This window comes from Festucalex cinctus, chromosome 4 (genome assembly GCF_051991245.1).
Source record: "Festucalex cinctus isolate MCC-2025b chromosome 4, RoL_Fcin_1.0, whole genome shotgun sequence".
Taxonomy (NCBI): domain Eukaryota; kingdom Metazoa; phylum Chordata; class Actinopteri; order Syngnathiformes; family Syngnathidae; genus Festucalex; species Festucalex cinctus.
In genome coordinates, this window is record NC_135414.1 from 32,173,148 (window position 1) to 32,189,297 (window position 16,150).

At 43.6% G+C, this 16,150-nt stretch overlaps 1 protein-coding gene across 4 annotated transcripts in view; it reads right to left on the bottom strand.

The window, feature by feature from the left end:
• The window catches only part of vps13c (vacuolar protein sorting 13 homolog C), a 43,231-nt gene that overhangs the window by 22,700 nt on the left and 4,381 nt on the right, over nucleotides 1-16,150 (bottom strand). For 2 of the 4 annotated variants that reach the window (XM_077520404.1, XM_077520403.1), the window contains 31 exons: nucleotides 15,383-15,445; nucleotides 14,462-14,530; nucleotides 14,209-14,318; nucleotides 13,371-13,430; nucleotides 13,219-13,278; nucleotides 13,060-13,140; nucleotides 12,806-12,863; nucleotides 11,370-11,497; nucleotides 11,023-11,129; nucleotides 10,747-10,924; nucleotides 10,607-10,669; nucleotides 10,129-10,270; nucleotides 9,936-10,036; nucleotides 9,709-9,851; nucleotides 8,730-8,928; nucleotides 8,545-8,659; nucleotides 7,525-7,661; nucleotides 6,831-6,963; nucleotides 6,462-6,579; nucleotides 6,071-6,203; nucleotides 5,692-5,764; nucleotides 5,531-5,628; nucleotides 5,301-5,460; nucleotides 5,005-5,078; nucleotides 4,863-4,922; nucleotides 4,308-4,461; nucleotides 3,093-3,209; nucleotides 2,418-2,521; nucleotides 1,950-2,117; nucleotides 479-771; nucleotides 255-405 (listed from right to left, as the gene is read on the bottom strand). In XM_077520404.1, the coding sequence (XP_077376530.1) occupies nucleotides 255-405; nucleotides 479-771; nucleotides 1,950-2,117; nucleotides 2,418-2,521; nucleotides 3,093-3,209; nucleotides 4,308-4,461; nucleotides 4,863-4,922; nucleotides 5,005-5,078; nucleotides 5,301-5,460; nucleotides 5,531-5,628; nucleotides 5,692-5,764; nucleotides 6,071-6,203; nucleotides 6,462-6,579; nucleotides 6,831-6,963; nucleotides 7,525-7,661; nucleotides 8,545-8,659; nucleotides 8,730-8,928; nucleotides 9,709-9,851; nucleotides 9,936-10,036; nucleotides 10,129-10,270; nucleotides 10,607-10,669; nucleotides 10,747-10,924; nucleotides 11,023-11,129; nucleotides 11,370-11,497; nucleotides 12,806-12,863; nucleotides 13,060-13,140; nucleotides 13,219-13,278; nucleotides 13,371-13,430; nucleotides 14,209-14,318; nucleotides 14,462-14,530; nucleotides 15,383-15,445 (3,650 nt within the window). The remainder of the gene's footprint in view (nucleotides 1-254; nucleotides 406-478; nucleotides 772-1,949; nucleotides 2,118-2,417; nucleotides 2,522-3,092; nucleotides 3,210-4,307; nucleotides 4,462-4,862; nucleotides 4,923-5,004; nucleotides 5,079-5,300; nucleotides 5,461-5,530; nucleotides 5,629-5,691; nucleotides 5,765-6,070; nucleotides 6,204-6,461; nucleotides 6,580-6,830; nucleotides 6,964-7,524; nucleotides 7,662-8,544; nucleotides 8,660-8,729; nucleotides 8,929-9,708; nucleotides 9,852-9,935; nucleotides 10,037-10,128; nucleotides 10,271-10,606; nucleotides 10,670-10,746; nucleotides 10,925-11,022; nucleotides 11,130-11,369; nucleotides 11,498-12,805; nucleotides 12,864-13,059; nucleotides 13,141-13,218; nucleotides 13,279-13,370; nucleotides 13,431-14,208; nucleotides 14,319-14,461; nucleotides 14,531-15,382; nucleotides 15,446-16,150) is intronic. The other 2 variants (XM_077520406.1, XM_077520405.1) reach the window with 1 other exon arrangement.

The window sequence follows — 16,150 nt, forward strand, 5'->3', positions numbered from 1 at the left end:
GAAATACAAAGGAAAAAAATGGAAAAGGGGGTCCCGGATGTTACCAAGAAATAATAGAAAAATTGTCTAAACAAAAAAAAAAAATATCCGTTAAATGACACATTCTTACGGACAATCTGCCTCATTGCTCAGGTATGCATGCCATTTCTAAATTTCACATTTATTTATTTATTCAATGACCTACTTCTTGTCATGAATGTATTGATGATGATTTTAGCGGACTAAAAGAACGTCGGGCGGGATTGAAGCGCTACCTTGAGCGAGGGCAGGACTCCTTGCACGTGCATGGCGGGGATGTTGCTGAACCAGGACCAGGCCATGTTTCTGGTGACCGCCAGTTGCACGTTGAGAGGCTCCAGGATCGCAATGTCCGGCCCGGAAGACGAGTCGCCGCCTAAGGTGGTTCTGTGGGAGGAGGAGGAGGGTGGAGCCGTGAGCGGCCATTCCGGCGGGTTGGTGAAAGATGCCGGCGGCCAACCTGGACAGCTTGAGCTGCGTGAGCCGGATGTCCATCTTGTCCACCACGGCGGGCAGCGAGAAGCCGTGCGCCGGCACCAGGCAGAAGCTGTTGGACACGGTGATGAGGCCCAGGTCCACCAGGACGGCGTTTTGCGAGCGGGACGACTGCGGCACCACCACCAGCGGCGCCTTCAGCCGGATGTCCGCGGACAGGCGGAAGCTCTTGCTCGCCAGCTGGCGCACGCCGGACGCCGCCTGAGCCGTGGCCGTGCTCACCGCTTCTTTGGCCGTGTGGAACTTGTCCGCAAACATCTGAGAAATAAAACGGCGTTGGATGAAAATTGATTTGGCAAATCTCCCTCGGAATGGACGTCCGTCGCAGAACGCGCGACCACAAGGAGCTTCTGAACAGAACCCGAGTATTAAGAAGGTCCCGGAGGTTCCCATCCTACCCGACCTATAACTCTACCTACTCTCCAGCTTATCTCCATATCTTCCAAAGCGTTCCGTCTTTCCGACCTGCCTACCTCGTCATTTTCCTTGTTCAAAAGAACAGGAGACAATTGCAGCTCGAGTTCTGACCAAAACAAAGAGATCAGAACATATTAGTCCAGTACTTAAGGATTTACACCGATTCCCTGTCAGCTGTAATATCGATTTCAAATTTCTGCTCCTGGTCCATAAATCACTGAATGGTTTGGGTACTGAATATATCCAAGAAATGCTGTTATGAAGTTATATGAAGTTCGCAGTTCTCAAGCATATTTCATTCCCTTTCATCTGACCATGAGCGTGGATTTAAAACAAAGGGCCAAAACATGCCCCGTGAAAATTAAACAGCAATAAAAAAATAAAAATATATTTTTTTTTTTAACTAGCCACCAGAGGGTGCTAGAACTGAAATCAACCTGATTTTTTTTTTTTTTTTTTTTTAAATAATGTGCTAATTTTAATAACATGACATGATGACAACAATATATTTTGGCAGTTTTGATATCACGATATTGCTGTTATCGTTACATCCCTAACTACCTACACTACTTTTAAATGTTTTCCTATATTTCCACAGTGGGGCAAAGTCACCTTAAAGGGATACTTGACTCATTGAAGCATTTTCTGCATTCAAAAGTAAATATTTGAAATTGATAACTTCCTTATTTTTCATTGACAATGAATAGCTCTAAAAACAATTTTTTCCACTTGCTGTCGACTGATGATGACATCACCTGCACTGAGGAAGTAGGTCGCGATCAATCATGGTTCAGTTTGCTGACTGAACCCAGAAAACAGGTGAGCCAGGTGGCTACTTTGTTTGAACGATAATAAAGGGAATCAATAATAAGGCCGCTTATGGGTTGGAGTCGCCTTCTGATTGATTCCAGGAATGTCAGCGGACTTCCTCAAATCGTTTGCAGACTGAGCAGGTCGAAAAGCGGAACAAGGCCAAGCAAAACATGTTGATTGTTGCGCGCTCGTGTTTGTTGTCTGACCAGCAGCGACATGAGGAATTTGTGCAGGTAGACCATCCTGATGCAGCCCAGACGCAAGGTGACCTTCCCGTCCACCTTGGACGTGTCCCCGTAGGCGTCGCCCTCGGTGGCCCCCGGGAACAAACACAGCTTGAAGCTGAAAACCTCCTCGCCCACGATGGACACCGCCTACGTCCAAAAACAACAAATTGTTTAGTTTAAGCATAAAAGAATCATTGATTCAGATGGGTGTGTTTATTATCATTTTATTTATTTTTTACAGTAGATGTGAAATGTTTTGATTTTACAAATACTAAAAGTATAGAAAAAAAGTCAAATTTTTTATTGAATTATCCATAATTCCTTTATTCCAATGAGCAGAAAATCAAAAGTATGATTTTTGGCATTATTTGACAAAATAAAACAATCCATATTCACGTTTTCATCGAATTGGAAATGATCCATGAAGCAATGAGTGGATTTGCGCACCTTTTTGTGAACGCACTCGGGGTTGACGTCGGTGATCACGATGTCTCGGAGGCGAGCGAACGCCTCCGTCCGCTTGGCCTGCACCTGCACTGACGCGTCCATGCCTGCAGGGCGGCGACAAAAAAAAAAAAAAAAAAAAAAATCACACACAAAATCAAGTCAAACACTTGCAAGGAATTTATTAGTTGGATTCAAGGTTATTTTAGTGAACTAAAACTGTCGAAAAAAAATAAAACTCAAAAAACTATTTAGTTAACAAAATAAAATGAATATGAAAATGCTCTTTAAAAAACTAAAACATCATTCGAGCAAAAATGTACTTGGTTTTGGTCTTTGCTAATGAATTGAATGCATGAGTCTTTGGGGATGTTTTGAAATGTAATTTTAAGTACATTTATTTCGATATGAAGCCGAATAAGAACGTTTGAAAGTGCGTCACACAGAAGTGATGTCATTTCGCAGCAGCCAATAGAAAAGCACCAAAAGATGACGTCGCTCACATGCTGTTTTTTGAAATATTGCGCACAAGTTATACACAATAAAAAAAATAAAACAAAAAAAACTAATACTAAAACAAAAATGAAGCATTTTATTAAACAAGTCAAAGTAATAAAAACTAAGAGAACCACGGTGAAATGAAAACGCTTTCCCGCGGATTCTGGCATCTTTGCTTACCTTGCACTCGAATGTCGGCGATGCTGCGGCGCTCGTCGCAAAGCTCCACGTGGAAACATCCCAACACGGCCAACAGCTTGAAGCTCAACACGTCCGAGTCTTTCGCACCTTTCGACACTGACCACCAGAAAAAAGAAAAAAAAAGGGAAGACAACAAATCATATGACCAGGACTGGACCCATCCAGATTTCTCACAATACGTGGCTCCGTGGTAGAGTGGTGATCTCCCCAACCGTGAGGTTGTGGGTTGGATCCTCATCCCTGGTGACTATGACCACGTGTCCTTGAGCAAGACACGTATTAACCCCAATTTGCTCCCAATGGATCTGGCAGCACCCGACTTAAAGGGACACTTGACTCAATGAGACATTTTCAGCAGTAAAAAGTTCATATTTTGGTCTACAATTAATATGGTAACTTCATTTATCATGTACAATCAATACCTTTCAAAAGTCTTTTTTTCGACTTGTTGTCTGTGGACTGATGATGACGACATCACCTGTGCTCAGTTAGTCCATTTGTCTACAAGTAATTCATTTACAGTAATATGAACATTTGTACAAAGTGTTATCGTCTTATACTGTTGTTACAGTTTCACCTTCTTTATCACCATTAAAACTGTGGAGCAGAGCAGCGTCTTCAGAGTCGTCGTGTTTAAGATGAGTTAAGCTGACTCAACTCAACAAGGCTGAGACAGTACACAGATACACACACACAAAAAAACACTCAAATGGAACATAAAAAAAACAAAAAACAATGTCCCAAAGGAAAACTTGAATTTTCAAAAGATCCAAATGCTCTTTTCACAAAGTCCAACATAAGTCAACTCAGAGGTCATTAGAGGTCAGATATTCCAGAGAAATATGGTTGAAAATAATCTTATGCTGTTGCGTCTTTGAGGGTGTGTCGTCCGACATCCAATTTAACAGCAAACATTTTCGAGCACAAAAAGTAAACATTTGGAACAGTTTCTGATGAGATTTGTTGGGAACAGCAGAGTCAACAAGTCAAAAAAATAATAATAATAATAATTCAATTCATATTTGATCCATTCCTTGTCCAATAGGCAGGACATTTAAACGTCTACTCTAATTTTATAATTTTAAGTCAGTTTCAATAAAGCCAAAAAAAAAAGATCTGTTGATGTGCATTTTGAGGCAGGAAAGCAAAAAAGAAAGAAAAACAAAATCTGACACATTTAGAGTGGCGACTCACCCGTCCTGCCCCCCCGCTCTTTGTCCGCCGGCTTCCTGGCGTCGGCGCCGCGTCCGGAAGGAAGTTGCGGCGCGGCGACGGCGCTGGACAGGAAGTCCATGGTGGACAGCAAAGCTTTGGCGTCCAGGAGAAAGTCCAGGGAGGAAAACTCCACCTGGGACACGCACACACGCGTTGGGCTCCAATTTGCGTGTTGACTTGAATTCGATTGGCGAAGCCGGATGTCGTTTTCGCCGGGCGGACGTTACGGAGTGCGCATGCGCCGCTCAGTACGCAAGTGACGAGTGAGAGCAACGCGATCAATAATTACAAATTAAATTGCACGGAAATACGACATTCAAAGAGCGTCATACGAAACCGATGCACTTTGAAATGATCATTTGTTTAGTAATAGTAATCATTTGTTTACGCACTGCATTTAAAGTGATACTTAACTCATTGAGACATTTTCAGCAGTCAAAAGTTGAGAATTCATTCATGATTTTTCACGTACAATGACTACCTTTCAAAAGTCCTTTTTGTACCTGCTGCTGACCGATGACGACGACGTCTCACCTTGAGCGTTTGCTCCGTGTTGTCGAAGAGCGTCCGGAAATTGGGCCCGGCGGGATCCGCCTGCGGGACAGAAGAACAAAATCCGCACGCACGCCGCTTTGGGCTCGTCAGCGCACGTGACGGGAAGCGGCGACCAACTCACCTTGATGAAGTCCACCTTGAGGAGGTCGCGGTGGTTCCGCTCGGAGCAGGCGATCAGGTGAAGAGGCTCGCCGTCTGAAAGAAGACGCATCACGTTTGGAACGCGAGCACGACGCGTGGGAAAGCGAAGAACGAGCTCAACGACATCTCGGCGCATTTCCGCCGTTTGTTTCCATTGATGATTTTATTTCGTTAACGAAATTGTTTTCTGAATTTTACTTCTTCGTTAGTTTTAGTTCACTCAAATAACGTTGGTCCCAACATGCAACTTTTTTTTGTTTTTCTTTTCCTACTGACCGTGCACACGACAGTAATCGAGCGCGATCGTCCGCAGGTACGTCGTGACGCTGCTGTCGAAGGTCCTCATCTTGCCCTGAGCTCCCAGCTGGCAAACGCGGAGCGCCAGCGCCAGCGCCGGCTCCTCCCGCTCGGCTTGCCGCGTCAGCTCCAGCAGCACCTGCCGAGGTCACGCCGGCAACACCGAGGTCACGCCGGCCCGGTACCGCGCTCCGGGTTACGTTACGCACCTCTTTGACTTCGAACTTGAACTGAAGGTCGGTCAGCTCCTCCGGATCCCGACGCTGATGCTGCTCGTCCTCCGCCGACTTCTCGCTGCCGTCCGAATCTGACAAGATCAAGCGGCAGATTGGGACCGGGACCGGGACAGAGACCGGGACCGGGATCTTACCCGTCTCAGCCACGCTCAGGAGCGCAGGGTGGAGGGTGAGGTCCCGTGATCGCGACTCTGCCAAAGTCAGCACCTGGAGCAGGAAACAAATGCTTCATCACCAAATAGGCAAAACAAAAAAAACAGTCAACACAGATATTCCTATATCTAATTAACACCCACATTTGGTCAACTTTACAAAAACACCTCATTGTTTTTTTTTGTTTTAATTTACTTATTATACAGCACAGTATAATATTTTCTGTCTCTGGAACGCAATGACGTGGAGTGACGGGACAGAGACAAATCCACGGATGGATGTTGTCCCCAGTCGGATGTAGGGATTGAGAGATACGCACGCACAAAGACAAAAAAACAAACAAACAAAAAAAAAAAGGACCTTGTGTGTGGGCGTGGCCGGCGCGGACGCCGATCGGGGCAGCGGGATGCTGCGGAGGAGCTCCGCGACCCGGCGGATCTTCTCGTCCGACATCTTGACGTGCACGAGAGGAAGCTCGCCCGAAAGCTTCAACCTGCGTGCCACAAACGACATTTCGCTCACGCAAACTTCAACTTTTTCCAAAGCGCCGCTAGCTTCAACGCTAATGCTAACGCTAATACAAAACACCGCAGTACTGCTAAACTTCGATACAACGATCAGACTGGAGTCGCTCATGACCAATATTTGCACATTTATCAAATTGAAAATCGAATCACAGGCCCAGAATCGGAATCGAATAGTGAGACGGTCAAAGATGGCCACCCCAGTACGCACGCACGCACGCACGTACCTGGGCATCCTGGCGTCCTTGTCCACCATGCACTTGGACAGGTGAAGCGTCAGGTCGAGCGGCTGCAGGATGTGCTGCCCCGAACAATTCTGCAAACGCGACGACTTCCACGCCTCACCTGACAAACAAACAAACAAACAAGCGATTGCAAATCGCCATCAAATTGGAAACTTTTTGGCAATTTTACTCTCTGTTACAGTACAGAAAAAAAAGGAACAATCAAATGTTAAGCCTGTAAATATTGATCAGGCCCTGGTATCAATATGTGAAAAATAGTAATTGACCAATTTTGGACATTGGAGGTTTCATTCGATGGTGACTCGGGATACGTGCGTGCGTGCGTGCGCGTGCGTGCGTGCGTGCGCGCACCCGACTCGCTGTAGAGAACTTGCACCCGTCTGAGTTCCACGCTGTAGCGCTCGTACGCTCGCTCCATGATCTCCTCCAGGGACGAGAAGGACGACGACGGGGACGAGCGCAACTTCTCGTCCACGCTGTTCAACTGACACGCAAACACACACAAAACATAATCTTACGTGCATCTCACTGATGAAAACATTTTTCTCTCAGACGAAAACTTAAATACAAGTCATGCGTTGAGACCAAAACTAAAAAGTAAAATGGACTGACAATTTCATCAGTGACTAAAAAGGAAAATTAAAACAAGTGAGGAAAATTCACACAATCCAGCTTCAGTGTTAATTCATCTCAAGAAATTAGTCACTTTTTTTTTTTTTTTTATTTATGTGAAAACCAAGTTATATTATTGTCAGTCCAACGTGTTTCATTGAAACAATAAACAAAATAAACCATTAATAAAAGACACCGTTGTATTAAATGTGTCTTGCATGTTAAATTACTGTAACAAATACTAATGTGTGTGTGTATATAGAATTTTTTTTTCTGTTTAAAAGTTGATATGTATGCTGAAGGAAAATAGACTAAACTGTCCATTTCGTCAACTAAAATTGGATTGAAACTAAAATCCAATCAGATGACTAAATTCTGATTAAAACTAAAAGTTGATGTCAAATTTCTTGTCCAAATGTGAAGAGTGGCGCACCTGCAGACTTCCAAAGTCGACGACGACGAGTTCGGAGGCGTCCGAGTAGGAGCCGGACTTGGGCAGCAGCAGATATGACGGCCGCAAGTCGATCCTCAAGTCCAGAACCTTCCGCGTCTCGATCATGTGAGACAAACCTGCAAAAGATGCCCAAATAAAGGAAAAACATCAGCAAATCTTGGCTGGAGGAAAGCGAGTGCAAACGCAAGCAAGGACGCTTTACAGTTGTGTTCATTTCGTCAACAAAAAACAAACAAAAAATGCATTTCGTCAGCACACATTTTTCACTGGACTCAAACGAGACTGAAACCTTCATTAATACACATCAACTGAGACTGCGTTTTCATCGACGAATAAAAACGAGACAAAAATGTCCTTCACTTCATAAAAACTGCACTCAAATCTATGCACGTTTTAGTTCATCAACAAAAATGATTATTTGGTCAAATCTTGTCTCATCTGTGACACTGTCATGTGACACACAGCAGGTGGATTCACAATGAAAGGTTAAAAAAATATCTATATAATTATTAATGATATAGTTCTAACTTAGCATGAATCCAATGGCTATAACGTTCCAAAATAATGCTAATGCGACCGCTAACTAATGCTGGCTGACTTACTAGCTAATAGCATGGAGCCATCGTAGCCACTGTCATTGTGTGTTGTCGTTTTTCATCAAAAAGATTGGATGTGAAATAGTTTTAAATCCGAAAAGGTTCAATATAATCTACTGACAAAAAAAAATAAATATATATATATATACAGGGGTCAAATGATTTACCTGACTAAAACGTTGACAGATTTTGTTGACTAAAACCAGACAAATAAGACGATGTTTCTTGGACTAAAATAAAGAGTAAAATGCGAGATTTAGAATCGACTAAAAATGGACTCAATAAAAACGGGGATGCGGTTGAGCAACTGTGACTAAAAACTAACAAGCGTGAGTGAAACTGGACTAAAAAGTAAGAATGAATTTGAAAATGTGTGATGAACCGAAGCGGACTTTCCCGCCACCTGTGGCCGTCTTCTCTTTGATCTCCTCCAGTTTGGAAAGCGTGGCCGACGTCAGGACTTCCAGGTCAACACCTTTGCCCATCTTGAAGAACTCGGCCAAGCTGTTCACCGTCGCCTGGAACACGCGCAGGCATGAGAGCGCGTCGGCGCCAGGACATGTTTTTTGTTTGTTTGTCGTGTCTTACGGCGTCGTAGATGATCTGCACGGGCTGCGAGCGCACGCGCACGACGTGATCGGCCGGGCTGTCGTCGGGGTTCAGTTGGAAAGACACGTCGAGCAGCGACGCCGCCGAGTCGCCCGCCGACGAGATGAGGGACGGCGCGCCGCCGCCGCCGCCGTCGTCCAAGCCCGTCACGCTCCACTGCTGCAGGGACGCCTCCACCCTGCACAAAAAACAAACACGCCAGGGTTCATTTCATCCCACATTTGGAAATTTCTGCTCACTTTGAGTCCAGTTTCAATCACGTTTGTTCATGTTTAGTCAACATCATCCCATTTTTATTGACTCAACTTGTAGTCGACTATAAATCCAGCATCTTAGTCTTGATTTTAGTCCAAGAAAAACGTCACTTTATTTGAGTCATGACAATCATTTCAGCCCAGTATTTTGTTTGTCAGGAGATTATTGTGAACACTTCAGATCTAAAACTATTTCACATCAAATTTTGGATGAAAAACAACAATTTGAGGATATCAACAAGTGGCTACTATGGCGCCATGCTATGAGCTAGTAAATTAGCATTATTGTTGGAACATTATAGCCATTAGATTCATTGTTGCATTCACTTGAAAAAAAAAAATCTCCTGTTTTTCTGACTCATTTTTTTAGGAGCTTTGTTTTTTTTTTAGTATTTTTTTTTATTTTTCTGTTTTTATGAATATTTTTTTCTGTCATTAAGAATATATATATATTCCGAAAAACAGAAGTGTTCTGTTCCAAAAAAAAAAAATTCAGTACTCAAAAAAACAAAGCTCCCACAAAAATTATTATTATTTTTTTTCCAAATGAATGCAATATGCTTCCGTAATTTGCAGCCCTAGTCAGAAAAAAGAAGAAAAAAAAAGAAAAACGGTGAAAAACAACCTCAAATCAAATCTTTTTTCTCGGATTGCAATGAAATTCCGACGAAGATGAAGAATTGAACGCTGATCTTTTGTCGCACCTGAGGGCCTGCGCTCCCGGCCTCTGCGAGATTTGGGTGCTCAGGTGGATCATCTGGACTCGGAGGATCTCGGGAACGTGGGCGTGCTCTCGGACCGTCACCGAGGTCCTCAGCAGCTGGAAGCTGACCGCCACCGCCACGTACTGCACACACGGCGACATTTCATTCTTTTCACGTGAAAAGGAGAAACGTCGTTTTGGATTGGATGGCGGACGGTTTTTGCGCACCTGCTTGGGCAAGGCGAGGTTGTGCGAGCTGCCGCTGTATCCGATGGCGGTGTACAGCTTCTCCTTTTCCTCCGCCGTCATGATGCCGTCCAAAGCCGAGCCTGAGGGGGGCGGAGAGAAAAGCGTCCGGCGGTCAGCACGACGATGACGGCAACGCCTGCTTTCCTTGACGCTTCTGGCGGCCCCGACCGACCTTCGACCTCCTTGCTCTGGTCCCGCTCGGCCTCCTCCTTCTTGGGCTTGCGGCCGAAGAAGCTGCTGAAGAATCCGGCCTGCTTCTGGACCGCCTCGGAGGACTTCTTGGCGGAGGCGACCTTCTGGCCCGAGCGCACCGCCTGGCAGGAAGTCAAATTGAAAAACCATTTGGGCAACAAAATCACATCAAAAAGAAAATGTGATTTTCAGTACTTTTATTTTGTTATGAACCAGATGAGGACGATTGAAAGTGTGTCACTGAGGAGTGATGTCATTGAGCAACAGCCAATAGAAAAGTACCTTCACATGGCGTTGCTCCCATGCTGGGTTTTTTTTTTTAACTAAAACTAATATTGAAACTCACTAAAAGTAAGCAATTATCAAACAACTAAACCTAATCAAAATAAGTACATAATAAGAAAATAATCCATGCATCCATTTTCTTGACCTTATCATACATGGAATATGTATCATACCTCCATATGTGCTTGCTGTCGAGCCAAGGTGATATTGAAGACATCCAGAAGTTTCTCCAGGTCCTGGCCAAGCACAACATGAGCGCAAGCGTCATCAACTCATTCCTGAAGCGGATGTCGTCGTCGTGGTTCGTTCGGACCTGCAGCCGACAGTCGAGGTCGGCGGCGCCGGATTTGTTCTGGCCGAGCATTTTGCTCTTGTAGGCCGCCTTGTACGTCTTGACGTGCTGCCGGTGGAGTCTGATGGTGGACCAGGACCACATGCGGCTCCGCCGACGCACGTGAAGCTCCAGGATGCTGCCGATGGCGTAGCGCCACCTAGTGGACGGGCAAAAAAAAAAAAAAAGCCCGTGAAGGAAAACTAAACAAGCGGAAGTTTTGCGGACGAATCCGGATTGGCGTGAATCCCAACTCACCAGACGGGGGCGTTGGCGCGCACCGGGACATCGGGCCGGAACTTCCTGTAGGGGGCGTTCTTCGCCATGCGGTCCACAGACTCCAGCATCTCCACCATGCTGCCGTACTTCAATCAAACGCAACATGTAAACAAACGGGCGGTCGTCATGGTGACAATCGTCAGGGCAGCGGTCGACAGTTTCCGTGTCGCGATGGTCGTCATAGCGACAGCTTCCACGTCACCGTCTTCACATTACAGCAACGGTCGTCCTGACAACCGTCGCTATAGGGACCATCTTCACGTCGTGCCATAGTGATGGTCGTCACGCGACCGCTTCTGGACGGTCCCGCCTCCTCGTGTGCTTACCTGAGGTTTGCTGATCTGGATGTCGATGTTTTGGACTTCCAGGTGCAGTTGGACTCTTGGAGAGTCCAGTTCTTGCTCGGCGTTGGGGTTGATGCGGATTTTGGCCGAAGCGAAGATGGGCTTGAAAACTGGGGGAGGAAAACAAAAAACTTACGTCGGACTAAGAATACGAATCCAAATCTAGTTGAGAAGAGCCAAGGCCGACATCCACATAAAAGTCTGCTTCCAGGTCTACATCAAGATCGAGGTCCACAAAAGGATCAAGTTCCACCTAAAGACCAAGGTCAACAGAAAAGTCTCGCTCCAGGCCCACAAAAAGATTTTCAATCCCAGTCTACAGGAAAAAAAAAAAAAGAAGTTCCAGATTGACATCAAGTCTGAGCTGCAGACGGATTTTCTTGTTCCAGTACAAGAGCAAGATTAGAAATCCACACGAGGATCTCGTTCAACTAGTGTGACGATAAATCGGGATACTCCCGATAGATTATTGATATGCCTGCTCAAGTACGGCCATATTGATATACAGCTACTAGAACAGCTACATTGTGAATGACTTATTGAGCAATAACTTGGTGGGCCACTAGGGGGAGCGCCTCAGAAGAGTGCAGGGCAGATGAACAAAACTCATCAGCGCTCTTTGACTTGATTTGATTTGATCTGTCCAGCAACTGATTCGCTTTTGCATATGTTTCAATGAAATGTGGATTATATTTTCAATTTTAAAGTTTGAAAACATTTTTGCTTCAACTTTTTCAAGCAAACAATTTCTGATTGAATTGAATTTAATATTGAAGTCATTTTATTTATTTATTTACTTTTGCAATGTTACGCAAAAAATGCCAGTTTATAAAATGAAAATTGACCATGACTGACATGTTGCATGAAAATCGTGTTTACAAAGTTGTTGATAGAAAGTGTAGAAGACATTTGTATTTGTTAAAATAAAAAAAAAATACACTAAAGTTGTCACCAGTTTGAATATTGTGTACTAAAAGAAACGATTTTCTCATTGAAAAAAAAAACCCCATCTGTTTATGTCGTGAGTTGTTTTATCGTGGATTTATGACCTGACCAATATTTCGATATCGTGAGATAATCGTTCTTGTGATTCTTGTATCGCATCGTATTGTGACGTTCCCGCGCCTAATTTTCAAGTGCATGAAAACACTTTGGTCCTCTTAAGGGGCGAGATGTAGATCAAGATCTGGTCCAGGTCCACATGAAAATCGAGACCCACATAAAGTTTCGGTGCAGGTCCGCATAAAGGTCGACTTCGTTGCAGCACAAAAGATTCGGTGGGTGCACATCAACGTCTCGCTTTAGCCACAAAAAACTAAACTAAACGGATGTGACGTCGAGTTCCATGAAAAGGTCTCAATGGACGATACATAAAACGTTGTGGTTCCACTTGCAACAAATGACAGACAAGTACTGACTGTAGTGGTGGTCCGGCAACTCCTGATCCTTGCTGCTGATTCCACATTTCAGCTGATCCTGAAAACAAACAAACAAAAACAAACATTCAACATTCACCTCAAAAAACAGGAAGTGACCTGATTTCAACAGGAAGTGGCTTGAAATGTTTCTAGTTTTCCAATATCGTGCAGCCCTAGTTTTAGTATCTCGATATCGCCGTTATCGTTACATCCCAGCACATTAGTGACGCTTTTTTTTTTTTAAAGAATCTCACCACAATGTCTTGCCGCAATCCTCGGTGGAAGATTTGACTGTTGACGTTCCAGTAGGCGCACAAACACTCCAGACGGCCCAACTAACACATCGAAACGCGTTACGGGCGTCAAAAATCGGATCTCCACACGATTGTGATCGGTAAAAAACGGTTGTTGACCTTGTAGATGATTTTTGCCGCTTCGTTGAGGATGCACAAGTTCCACTTGTCATCAGTAGTCTGAAAGGGAAAAAAACCAAAACAAAAGTCAGCGTTTGGAAGTTGTTGTCAAGTTCTGACAAGGTGCAGATGCGGCAGGTGTGTTTGTTTACCTGCAGGCTGAGTTCGGCCAGGGTAACTCCCACAGACAGGGGGCGCTGTGGGTCCGACACCTGAAACGCACAACAAATGTCCACGCGAGCGCCCGGGGACACTTTGCACTACAGATGTGCCATACAAGTGAATACCGGGCCAGTATCGGCGATACCAATCGAGACTTTTTCAAAATTGTTTTTTTTTTTTTTTTTTTTGAATGAAGGTAGCTGTATCATCAAATTGATTATTCACAATCAAATTTCAACCTTTGAAGTGCTTTTGTGGTCTTTCCTTTTGAAACAAAGAAAAAATGAGGACAAAGTTTGATCAATAAATATATACAAAAATGCTTTCCCCCCCAGAAACATTCCAATCATAACAAAATATATATTTTTAAACGGTCTTAATTAAACAACGTGCAAAAAGTGATCATAGGAGAAGAAATGTAAACAAATACTTTTATCATCTACTGTTCAGAAACACAAATTAGGGCTGAAAAAAAAATATTGATATGACGATAATGGCCCATGCGATATGCATATCGCATTAACTAAGAAGACATCGAGTGCGCTTATTTTACCACGTAAAAAAATGTTTAAGTACATGTTAAATATTGCACTAATATCAATATCACGATAGTCAACAACTAGAGTATATTTTGCATCTTTTTCTGCAACAGCAAATAGAAAACAGAAAATATATGAACCAGTTTTGTTTTTCAGCAGCGCATCCAAACTGAAACGGAACGAGCAGATGGATATTTTGGCGCCAGTATCGATATCAGCTGGCTATCGCTATTTGGAATTATCGAGCCGCCACAAATGATTTTGCGCCTCCGAAAGACGGTCAACTCACGTCGTCCTCGTATCTCAGGTGAATGCTGCTGATCTTCACCTGCAGGTTCTTGATGACCTGCGTGGCCAACTTCTCCACAAACGTGTCCTTCTTCTCATCCGGGACTTTCTCTGAAAGCAGCAAACGGGGAAACTTTCACAAGCGCCGCTGCAGGCGTTTGGACATCAAACCGAACAAATAAAAAATCAAGCGCGAAGCTCCCAGATGTTTGTTTGTTTGGTTTGGTTTGGTTTGGTTTTCTTCCTCAACTCACCCGACTTGCCCTCCTGATCGCGTTTCGACTTCCGCAGAGCTTTTTTGTGCTTTTTAAATCCTTTTGTCACTTTTGCAGCGTTGAAGAAAGAGACAGCAGTTAGTTGAAGAAGGTGACAGACAAGTGACACGGACGGACGGACGGACGGACGAGCAATCACAAAAGCTCACAATGCACAACAGCCGGCGGACGGAGCCGAACCTCGCCAGATTTTGCTTTGGTTTTCGCTGCTGGATTCTTTTGCAGTGGCTGATTTTGTTGGTGAGCAAATTTGGTGACTCGGCCCATTTGTTGCTTTTGCTTTTCTCATCATTGCATCGTTGCTTTCTCGTGTTGATTTCGTCAACCAAAACCATTTGGTCAACATGCATTTTTCACCGGACTAAAACTAGACTAATTAAAAGCCTCATTAATAAACAACGTTGCACGTTTTGGCCCTTTTATTACCGTCAACGTCCCCACAACATCGTGATAATGAATCGTATTGTGAGCTTCATATCGTATCGTGATATTTTGATATCGTTACATCCCGACTAACGTGCGCAGAAGTTTGAGCTGAATGGTGAATTTTTTTTTCAGGATGAGCTCAAGTTTGGAATCAGCAGCGAGGACCAAGACTGGCCTGACTTATTATATCGTATGGTGATGTTTGGATATGGTGACATCCCGAGAAGGAACGTGACGCTGAAAGCGGCTGAGGTGTTCTTTCATATGTTGAAAGCGTGTGGGACGGAAAACATTTTTTTTTTTGGATATATATATATTGCTTTCTTTCTTTTGCTTATTTGAAATGCATCTTGTGCGCTAAACGTGAACCAAACGGGCCTGGAAATTCCAACGTGAAATCTTCCTCAACAAGAAGCTTGACACAAACACGTCTTTAACATGCTACATGCAAGCAATGGCGTGTGTGCGTGTTACCGTTGCGCGTGTCCTTATAAAGGATCGTCTCCAGACCGAAGAGCAAATCGCCACTTTGCGACGCTGACACCAAAACGCAGCGTGAACACGACGACACAACAACACAAGAGGGATCAATCACAAACAAAACCGCCTCCATACGATCATCAACACGGATGGACCCATTAGCGATATTCAGACAAATATCGGCCATTATGAAGAATCATATGGCCGATAATAGAGCATTTAAAAAAAAAAAAAAAAAAAAACAAAGTGTTAACTTCAGGAAACTAATTTCAATTGAATTATTTCTTTTAATTTCTATTTAAAAATAAATTCTCTGCACATTCTGTTTTTATTTGAAATTAAAACTAAGATAAGTAAAAATGCAATACTTCAGATATTTTCAAATACTTAGTTTGATTTTATTTCACATTTGAAAACATGCAACAGAACTTGTTAGATTTTAAAAACAAAGACGTCTATTGACTAAATAAATGGAAAAAAAAATCTCCAATATTTTACTAACCCTAAAAGTTGCTCAATAAACAAAAATATGCTTTAAAATTCGCCCCCAAAAAAAGTTACGAGCTGGACTTTGAATTTTTTATTTTTTATGTCAATATTTTCCCTTTTAGTGAAAAGGAATATCGGCTTCAAATATTGATTATCTGCGTCAAATGAAGGTCACCTGAAAAAGGCTCTCGTGCATTTTGGGTTCATCCGGAAATTGGAATCAGATCAACATCTCAATAATATCGACTTGTGAGGACGTGCAAGCAGGAAGAA